The 9,982-nt window shown below is 29.9% G+C and overlaps 1 protein-coding gene across 2 annotated transcripts; it reads left to right on the forward strand.

The window, feature by feature from the left end:
- The first annotated feature begins 4,628 nt into the window (after positions 1–4,628).
- Positions 4,629–8,595, forward strand: LOC123196406 (magnesium transporter MRS2-I-like). 2 transcript variants are annotated; one of them, XM_044610422.1, is made up of 11 exons: positions 4,632–5,106; positions 5,201–5,230; positions 5,329–5,482; positions 5,613–5,734; positions 5,917–5,991; positions 7,059–7,283; positions 7,369–7,413; positions 7,570–7,614; positions 7,759–7,788; positions 7,893–8,012; positions 8,158–8,595. In XM_044610422.1, the coding sequence occupies exons 1-11, from the start codon at positions 4,885–4,887 to the stop codon at positions 8,242–8,244; spliced, it is 1,155 nt and encodes a 384-aa protein (XP_044466357.1). In that variant the 5' UTR covers positions 4,632–4,884; the 3' UTR covers positions 8,245–8,595. The 2 variants fall into 2 exon arrangements, with proteins under 2 accessions (XP_044466358.1, XP_044466357.1); XM_044610423.1 differs by lacking the exon at positions 5,917–5,991 and having other exon boundaries at positions 4,629–5,106.
- The last annotated feature ends 1,387 nt before the right edge of the window (positions 8,596–9,982 follow it).

The following is a 9,982-nucleotide window of genomic DNA, read 5'->3' on the forward strand; positions in this document are numbered from 1 at the left end:
ACTTTCTTGCGAAAGTAGCACTTCTCAACCATTTGTTCCTTCTTGTTAGAATGAAAATCATTATTAAATCATCTCTTATTCTTGAAACTTTTTGCATTGGGTTTGATTCTTTTATCAACTTTTTTCTATACCAAGTCAACAATGTGACTCTTTTGACTTTTAAGTCTTGTTTTCTTCTGTGCAAGCCCATTGGTCAATTCATTGATATTCCACTTATCTTTTATAATGTTGTAATTAATTTGAAAACACTCATACTCAAGAGGTAAAAATTTCAAAACAAAATAAACCAAAAAGGAGTCCTTTAGTGCTAAACCCAAGTTCTTCAGTCTTGTAGCAGTGTATGTGATATCAATGATATGTTTTTGCATGTTTATCGACGCATTTTACTTCTTGATCGTAACTTTAGCCTTTAGGGTACTAACAAGTGACTTGTCCTCATAATGAAACCTTTCTTCCACAAAACTTATATATTCCTTAGCACTTTCAGTTTATGGAATTGTAGTCTTAATGTTGTTAAAAATTGTTATTTGCAAAAACATTAAGCATAGGTTTGAAAAAAAAAAAACATTAAGCATAATGTGTTGCTTCTATCCCATGTGACATGATGTTTGCTCTGTCTCATTGTTTATATTTGTAATAGAGTAAATAAAATTTTCCCACCCAATTTTTGTGTGTAAAAACACTTTTTCACTTGTAGTTGATATAAATAATATTTTTTATTCAAAATCAAACTTTGCATTAAAAAAAAAAAAACTAATAATATAAGAACAAAATAGTAATTTTACCATTTATTAATTTAAAAAACAGTAGTTTTTATCAAACCCAAATGTTTTAAACATAACAATTTAACCATTAAAAATATTTAAAACTCATAAATTAATCTCTCAAAATTTTTTTCATACCTCCAAATATTTTAAAACTATTACATGACCTCAATAGTTGTTTTATGACATGTATACTTATTAAATTATTGTATTGTGTTCAATTTTTTGAAGGTGCAACTATTATTTTTGAAACTATTTGAGGTATATTGATATTTCAAAAATTTTGAAAGACCCCAAACTTTTTATGAATTTTTAATAACACCTAAAAATTTTCAAAAAGACCTCTAATATTTTAAAAAATTATAGCTTACCTCTTGATATATAATTTTATGACAAAGGTATTCTTATATATAGAAAGAGAAAAAGAAATGCGAGGGTAAAAAGAAAATAAAAATAAAATGTTTTTTATATAATTTAAATAGTTAAAATGTTATTTTTTAAATTTAAATTTATATGATAATTTTAAAAAATAAAATAATATTTTAATTTTAAATATTATTATTTTATTAACCGACTTTAATTTTAAATAAAAAAATATTATTTATACTTGATTTTGAATGGAATGGTATCATTTATGTCAAATATGTTTTAAGGTCAAATCTTGGGTGGGACAAGGTGAATTACTCTTTCTAATAAATGGAAATCAGTGCTCTCTCCATTTCGAAAAGTTCACAGCATTGAATAAAATGATAAATGATGTGTGCGAATTAATTGCAATAACCGCAAAAAATGTCAGATAAAACTAACATATTTATTACAAATGAATTCAGTAAAAGAAATATAGTACTTATGCTTTAGTTTGAAGGCACAACATTCAAATTAAAATTAATTCGTAAATTAATATATTTTAGCAACAGTAAAAATAGGGCCAAAGCGTAATATCCCACCCAAGGTTTAATGAAAAGACAAATTTCTATCAATTAATTTTTAAAAACTCAAATACCCACCTATTTAGTGTTATGAATAGGGGTAAAATTATTATTTAACTAAAAATATTAAAAAATAAAATCCTATCATGTTTTCCCCCCACTCAAGGTTTGAAAAATTGTCATTTCACCCCTAAGGTTTTATTCCTTCTCTGACAACATTCTCCAGTAGAAAGACGCTTCCTTTAGCCTCTATGATGAAGACGTGGTCATGAAAAGGCCACAAAGATGACAATTGAAAAAGATGTCATTGAAGAACCGTCGCATAATGGATCGTCTAGAAGCAACGTCTGACGCCAACGATCTCTGACCAAGATTTAGGGTTTTAGACCAGGAGGAAGAGATAAGTTGAAGGGAGAGAGAACGCGACCGAAGACGACGAACTCCATCATCTCTGGTGATAGTTTTAAAACCTTAAGGGAAAAAGGTGATTTTTCAAACTTTCACAGGAGGAAATCAAATTTATAAACTTAGGGGGAAATAAATTATTTTTTATTTTCTATGAAATAACAATTTTACCCCTTATTCATAAGAATAAATAGGTAGGTATTTGGATTTTTAAAAGTTAACGGGTAAGAATTTTCCCTTTCATTAAACCTTGGGGGGTAAATTGTCCTTTGCTTTATAAAACTATGGATATTTATTTTAGATACATAAATAAATATATATATATACATGTTAATTATATCATATAATTTAGTGATTTTAAATTAGAGCGATATTACGTATATCCACTTGGGTACACAAATATATGTATATACTTATATGTGTCATCATATGATTTGACATCATTTTATCTTTAATTCAAAATTATTCAATCATATGATAACATACATCAAGTGTGTATAGATTTATGTATCTAAAATGAGTACAGAAATATAGGTACACACTTGTATATGTCATCATATGATTATATATTATTTTATCTTTAATTTAAAATCGTCTAATCATGTGATGACACATATCAAATTTGTAAATATTTATGTATCTAAAATAGGTATACATAATTTTATTATTTGAATAAAAAACAAAGTAACACCTAATTATATGATAACATATATAAATATGTATATAATTATATACTTAAAATATATACATATAATATTACTCTTTTAAGACTCAACTAAAAGTTTAGAAATCTATTCCCAAATTTTCTTATATATCATTTTATTTAATCATCCAACATCACTTACCAACAAATTAAATCAAACAAAAAATTACAAGATTTCAACAAAAATTACGAGATTTCATGATAATAGAGAAAAAATTTGGCGAAATACATCTAATTTTAAAACAAGAGTAGCTATAATATCACACGTTAATCTAATTTTATGGATCATCTAAATTATATGTATTATGTTAATATAATATTTAATTAATTAAAATTTAAAAAAGAGCATTTATTTGGAGTTTTCCAGACAAACGAATTCAATTGGTAAAAGTTACCAAAATGACTAGCACTTTTAAGGTTACTTGTCATTGTCACTTCCCCACTCTTCTAGTCTAGTCTTTACGTTATTATGGAAAATGTACGCAACTTTTTGAGCTTTCACACTCTCCACGCGCTCAAAACTTGTAATTACAGATTATGATTTATTCTACTTCTTACGTCATTTTTAATAATTATTTATGTGTTTGAAAAAATTAGGGGTTACTTAAATAAGTGGAAAATTAGAATTTTTAAGAAAGAGAAGAGTCTCAATTCGAATATTTGTAATTTCCAAAAATAGTTTCCCAAAAAATCAAAACAAACATACAAATAAAAATTGGATTAATAAAGATATCAATCTATGGTTAAAAATAAATACAATAAAATTATATATATATATAATCTTGATACGTAATTTACAATGTATTATTATATGATTAAATTATTTTGAATTAGATTATTATATGGTAATATATCAATTGCGTACCTAAATTATGTATCAAAATGATGTACATATAACATTGTTTTAATAAATATATACGAAACATTTTATTTGTTGTTTCATTATTAGGAGTGTAGTGTTATGTGCATAACATTTATGTAGAACTTTGTATATAAATAACGACGTATTATCATATAATTAAATAACAAAAAATTAAATATAAAACAATATCCAATTATATAGTAATACATCATTATTTATGTAATGTTCATAGATGGTCATAATATTTTTAGAATTAGATCAAATATCAATCTGATGGAACGGATGATCTAATCCAATTAGTGGTCAGATTGATTGACCGATAGTTAGACTAGTTAATTATTCAAAAATAATATTTAAAATTTTTTATATAATTTATCATTAATTATATAATTGTTCAAAAATAATTTTTAAAAACTTATTTTTTATGTTGAACGAGTCAAATTTAATTTTATATCTAATCCAACTAAATGGTTTAATATAATTCAATTTAATTTTCAAATAAATCGAAATTGATTTGATTAATTATTGATAGTTCAATTGGTTAGATTGATTGATTAGATCTGATTTTTAAAATAAAACCTGGTGAAATAGTTATATAACAAATTAATTATCAAAAACATTTTAATTTTTGTTCACATGTGTGTAGAATTGACCAAAATTAGTCAAAATTAAATTAAATATAATAATAATTTATATATATTTCCCTTTTCCAAAAGATTAAAATTCATATAAATTGTCAAACTTTTTTTTGTTTTTTTTCTCTCAATGTCTTGAATGTACATTGCTCATTTTGAGCCGACTTTGCCCTTATAAGTTGGAATCCTGAGTTCCACAATTAAGGCAACTAAATCATTACAAATAATAATTAAAAAAGAAAAGGTTGAAAGCACGCGCCAAACATGGTGAGTAAAAGTAACTGTAAAATATCAAAACCCATTCCCCTCCTTTCGACAGGCTCTGTAACACTTCTCCGCTAACTGCCATTTAACCCATGCAAATATCTCCCCCACATGTGTTTCACTCTGAGGAATAGGAGTTGTACAAGATTCCCCTTTCTCTGCTCTTCTCGTTTTTAACTCCCAATCTTTCTTTCACTTTAATTTTCTTAATTTCACTTTCCCATAACTCACCATCTTTACTCTACCAACTCATTGCTTTGTTCTTGTTCATGCACACTGGCTTTACTCAACTTGCGGAAGTGAATTGTGTATAATTTGAATTATGGCTCTTGTGGATCAAGCTACCTTGAAGAAGAAGACTGCGGTTTCCAGGAGCTGGATTTTGTTTGATTGCAAAGGACAAAGCACTGTTCTTGATGTTGACAAGTACGTTATTATGCGACGAGTTCAGATTCACGCTAGAGATCTTCGGATTCTCGATCCTATGTTATCCTATCCTTCGACCATTCTAGGAAGAGATAAAGTGATTGTTCTCAATTTGGAGGTGATTGTGATTTCAGTTCAAACGGTGCGTTTTTGTACTCTGTTTGAATTGTTTCAGTCCTCTGATTTTGTTTTGTTTCTTTCTTTTTTTGTAGCATATTAAAGCGATTATTACTTCAGAGGAGGTACTATCAATCAATTTTCGGGATCTGAAATTTCTTTTTTAATCGATTTTCTTAGAATTCAAGTGAGTTTTAGGTGTATTTTGCTCTTTTTATAATAGGTGTTAGTTAGAGATCCAATGGATAATCATGTGATTCCAGTTGTGGAGCAATTGCAAAGACGATTGGCTCCTGATAATCTAACGAGCCAAGGCAAAGGAGAAGAGGAAGAGCATCCTGGAGTGAGAAATGATTATGAAACTGGTGAAAGGAATGGTACATCATCTCAACTCAATGATTTCTGCTTCTGTGACCGTTTGATTTTGTGTTTCTTGTTATATTATTGCCAATTTTGTAGAATTGAAATGGATTTGTTTTGACTGTTAATTTGTCTCATGCAATGTAGAATTTCCATTTGAATTTCGTGCATTAGAAGTTGCTTTAGAAGCTATTTGTAGTTTTCTTGATGCACGTACCAGAGAACTCGAGACCGATACTTATCCTGCTCTGGATGAGTTGACCTCCAAGGTAAAGCTTTCCTGCTTGATTAGCTTTTGTTGAAAGATTCAGTTGTTTGCTATTCATTCTAAGTTAGTAGTTTTTAATCAAGGTTACATTTACCTTTACTTTTAATGTTCTGGACTGGGTTTAAGTTTTATGCGGGATTTCTTATCTCTATTTACTAAAAGATCAATTAAAAGTTCTTGTAGATTAGCAGTCGTAATTTGGATCGGGTGCGTAAGTTGAAAAGCGCAATGACAAGGTTAACTAACCGGGTTCAAAAGGTATGATCAGTTGATCATATTTACATGGATTCTTGCGGTTTATATAGGGTTGGAGTAAGTTCGTTAACTATTTTGCTTGCATAGAAGACATTCTTTGCTGTTAAGAGATTTGCTAGTGATTCTAGCTATATAAGATGGTTTTATAGTATATATAAATTACTTGACGAGCCATATCTTGCATAGAAATGGAAATGTTGTGACTCAATTAATATGGAAATTTTCCTAAAAAGTGAAAACATGTAAAAAGGAAAAATTTTGCTTTTGATATGTCTGTAGATTAGATCAGTGAATACATTATGCCTTCTTCAGGGAATCAATCATAGCTCATCTCATTCTTAAGGTTTGTCTTTTCATATCAAAACATTTCATAGATCTCATTCTTATGATTTTGTCTTTCCCTATAATGAACGTTTCCATGTTTTTGGCATACCTCAGAAGAAACACTCTCATAATTTTGTCTAAAATCATGTTTCTTTACACACGACAGAGTGGATTTTTTCCCCTTCGGTAAGGATTTGGCAATCCATGTTAGCTTGCTTAAAATTATTGTCTTCTAAACCTCCTTCTCTAACTTTCTGGGTTTTCGCTAAAAATTTTACCCATTTAACTATTAATTCGTTAGAAAGGTGGCTACTATGGATATGTGTACTTTGGTTCCATGCTACACTGGATAATTGAAAGAGAAATAACGTGAAAACAAGTTACTCAAACTAATTAGAAAAACAATGAAGGGAGCTAATTGTAGTGGAGCATAGGATAAGTTCCCTTAACCTCAATAAGTTAAAAATCAGTCCAATCGGTCAACCCAACCTAGCCCATTAATTGGACCGTTGCATTCCACTCTGCTGCATGGTAGGTTATAGGTAATGTAGACTTAGAACTGATAAATAAAACACTATGGAGTGCCTCACTCCATCAAATTCTTTTTTCCGGTTTTCGAATTTATCTTCTGTTTTTAATATTTCCTTTATGCATATGGTCGAAAATATCGTTCAAAACCTAAGGTTAGGAGCCAGAAAATTTACAATTTGATTGGACTTAAATCTTTCTAAAATTTGTGTTACCAGGTCAGGGATGAACTTGAACAACTTCTAGATGATGATGATGATATGGCAGACCTTTACTTGTCAAGAAAATCGGCTGTAGCATCTTCACCTGCCAGTGACTCTGGCGCTCCCAATTGGTTTCCTGGATCTCCAACTATTGGTTCAAAAATATCCAGAACAAGTAAAACTAGTGCAGCAACAACTCCAGAGGAGAATGACGTGGAGGAACTTGAAATGCTGCTTGAGGTTATAAACTTCGTCTGACAGTGAATTGTCATAGGACTTATTCAAATAACACAATTTTGAGATGGGTACTGGATTATTTTTGCAGGCTTACTTTATGCAAATCGATGGCACCCTGAACAAATTATCCACGGTAAGCATCACACCGTTAACTTCTCTTCTTCTGATTCGATTACCAACTGAATGACGAAGAAGGAAAATTCTATCTGGAATCATCTAAGGAGGAATTTTGGACAATGATTCTTGTATTTGTTGCTGATGCTTATGCTAATTATTCTTGTCTTACCAGCTGCGTGAATACATAGATGATACTGAGGATTACATAAACATTCAGGTGAGTCCAACAATCTGGTTCTTATTTTTGTGAAAAGAGGTAATAATATTTCTTAAAAAGGTTTTTAAATTGAGGACTCCATTTCATCAATTCAACCATTCCATCAGACAAGTGTTGTGACATTTGATTTACTTCTTGTTGCAGCTTGATAATCATCGAAATCAGCTGATTCAGGTGGTGTGCCTTGAATCTAATCAAACCCTTTTATCTGCTCATGCTGATTACTGGTACTAGGTTTTAATTGTGTCATAATGATGGATGGTTATTTGTTGTGGCAGTTAGAGCTCTTCCTAAGTTCTGGGACTGTTTGCTTGACTATATATTCTTTGGTGGCTGCAATATTTGGCATGAACATCCCCTATACATGGAAGACTGAACATGGATATGTATTTAAATGGGTATGTATAGTACATCTCAATTATCAAACGAAAAAAAATATTCCCTCAAAATGGAAAACCAAGGCAATTTGCCATGGTCTTCATATAAACAACTTATAACTCCATTAATAATCTCTGAGTCTTCTCTGAAATTTTTGAACTTTAGGTGGTCATCGTCACCGGTATAGTTTGTGCATCCCTTTTCTCAATAATAATCTTCTATGCTCGGCACAAAGGTCTTGTCGAGTCTTGACACGTAATAAAATCAGTTTGGAAGGAGGTATTGGAAGCATATTTAGTTGCTCTTGGGAAGAAAGTTATACAACTCAATGTAAATTCAAATTATGGTGCATTGCATTTATAATCATGTTGGGGTCCTCATAGTAATGTTAGTGATAGAGATTTGAACAAGAGTGGGTAGGCATCATTATGTTGGAGGAGAACTTGTTGTGGCTGTAAGATTAGGTAACTTGTCTCGGCCCTTAGGTACAACCAAATTGAGGAGGCATAATAATTGCTGTGTATGAAATTATAAAGCTTGGATTATGACGCATCTTTTCTTTTCTTGAGCAAATTGATGATAAGATTAGATTGTTCTTCATCAGTTGGTGGACTACTAGGACCGCTTTCTAATTTTATTATTATTATTTTTTTAACACTTGGGTTCCAGCTCGGACCACATCAATTGCTATTACGCATGTCTTATTTTTCTGACGGCAATTTTGATGTTTCTCATCCTGTAGCATTGCCATTTCATCTTTATCAAAGTGACTTGGAAATTGCCTTGAATTAGATTAAAGCAATATGATCTTTTTTAACTAAAAAAACACCGTTTAACAAACGTGGTCAATTCTTCTTAATATTTTATTACTATAATGATATATAGCCAGAGAAAAATGTTCAGATTGGCAGGGCAATTTGGGATTCAGTGAGGAAGAAATGGCCGTGCGCAAGTCTTGAAAAGAAAGATTGAAAAAGCGCAAGTGGTGCCTAAATTTCAACTAGCTAGCTGGCCAAGCCAAACCCATCTAACCTTTATGCATTCTTCCCTTTTCTGAAGCAAATTATTTGCCTTTAGTGGAATTGACCTAAGTGTTAGGATTACTGTCAATTAACATGAAACCCAAGTGTTAAAAAGAGTATCAAGTAAAAAGAAGCATACGCCAATACTAGTTAATCTTATTGAGCCAATGTGTGAGTTAATTATTTAGCTCTGGGTTTTAGGTTTATTTCATCATTATATATTTAATATTTGAACAAATATCAAAATTAGAATTATTCTTATATAATTAAAAACGATTATCCTAATTAACATGTTATATATTAAATTCAAGGAAGAATAAATCCTAGATAAAGTTAGCCAAAACTTTTGTTAATATGACTTGTGCCACCAAAGGATGTGCACAATTCACACTCCTGTGTAAGTTAGACTAAGGTAATCCCTCCCATTAATCATCCATAGATGCCACGATGCCACATGAGCATCAAATCATTTGTTATTTGTAAAATATAAATATAACGTAAATAGAAATAAATGAGTAAAAATCATTCAAATAAGTAGAAGTCTTCAATCCTATAATCTATTCTCTTTTTATTTTTCATGAATCTAATCTGACATTTCTATTCGTTTTCTTGCTAGTTATCTAAGATACTTCTCTAGACTTGAACTCTAATAACAGAGAATGCAAATGTATGTTATAACTTCTTTATCAAAAATATTTGTTAAAAACATTTTCCAAAATTAATATCATAAATCCATTATTAAGGTAGGAGTCAACACCTTGACCTTGTGACTCAATCTTTTATATTATCATAGTTCATAATATGTATGGACTTGTCTTAACACTATTGTGCATATTTTAATTGATGAACTCTCTCATATCACCTCTTTATGGGTGCATAATCTATATCACGAATGCCCATTTGTAACAACCTTTTAATAAATATATCTCATAAAAATTATTGTAAAAAAATAATGTTTTCTTGGGTGA

The sequence above is a fragment of the Mangifera indica genome, chromosome 14 (genome assembly GCF_011075055.1).
Source record: "Mangifera indica cultivar Alphonso chromosome 14, CATAS_Mindica_2.1, whole genome shotgun sequence".
NCBI lineage: Eukaryota > Viridiplantae > Streptophyta > Magnoliopsida > Sapindales > Anacardiaceae > Mangifera > Mangifera indica.

Excerpts from the sequence above, each read along its gene's own strand:
- LOC123196406 (XM_044610422.1), top strand. The coding sequence starts at position 4,885 with ATGGCTCTTGTGGATCAAGCTACCTTGAAGAAGAAGACTGCGGTTTCC. Across the intron at positions 5,231-5,328 it reads CGATTATTACTTCAGAGGAG|GTGTTAGTTAGAGATCCAAT; the intron begins GTACTATCAATC and ends TTTTTATAATAG. Across the intron at positions 7,789-7,892 it reads ATCGAAATCAGCTGATTCAG|TTAGAGCTCTTCCTAAGTTC; the intron begins GTGGTGTGCCTT and ends TTGTTGTGGCAG.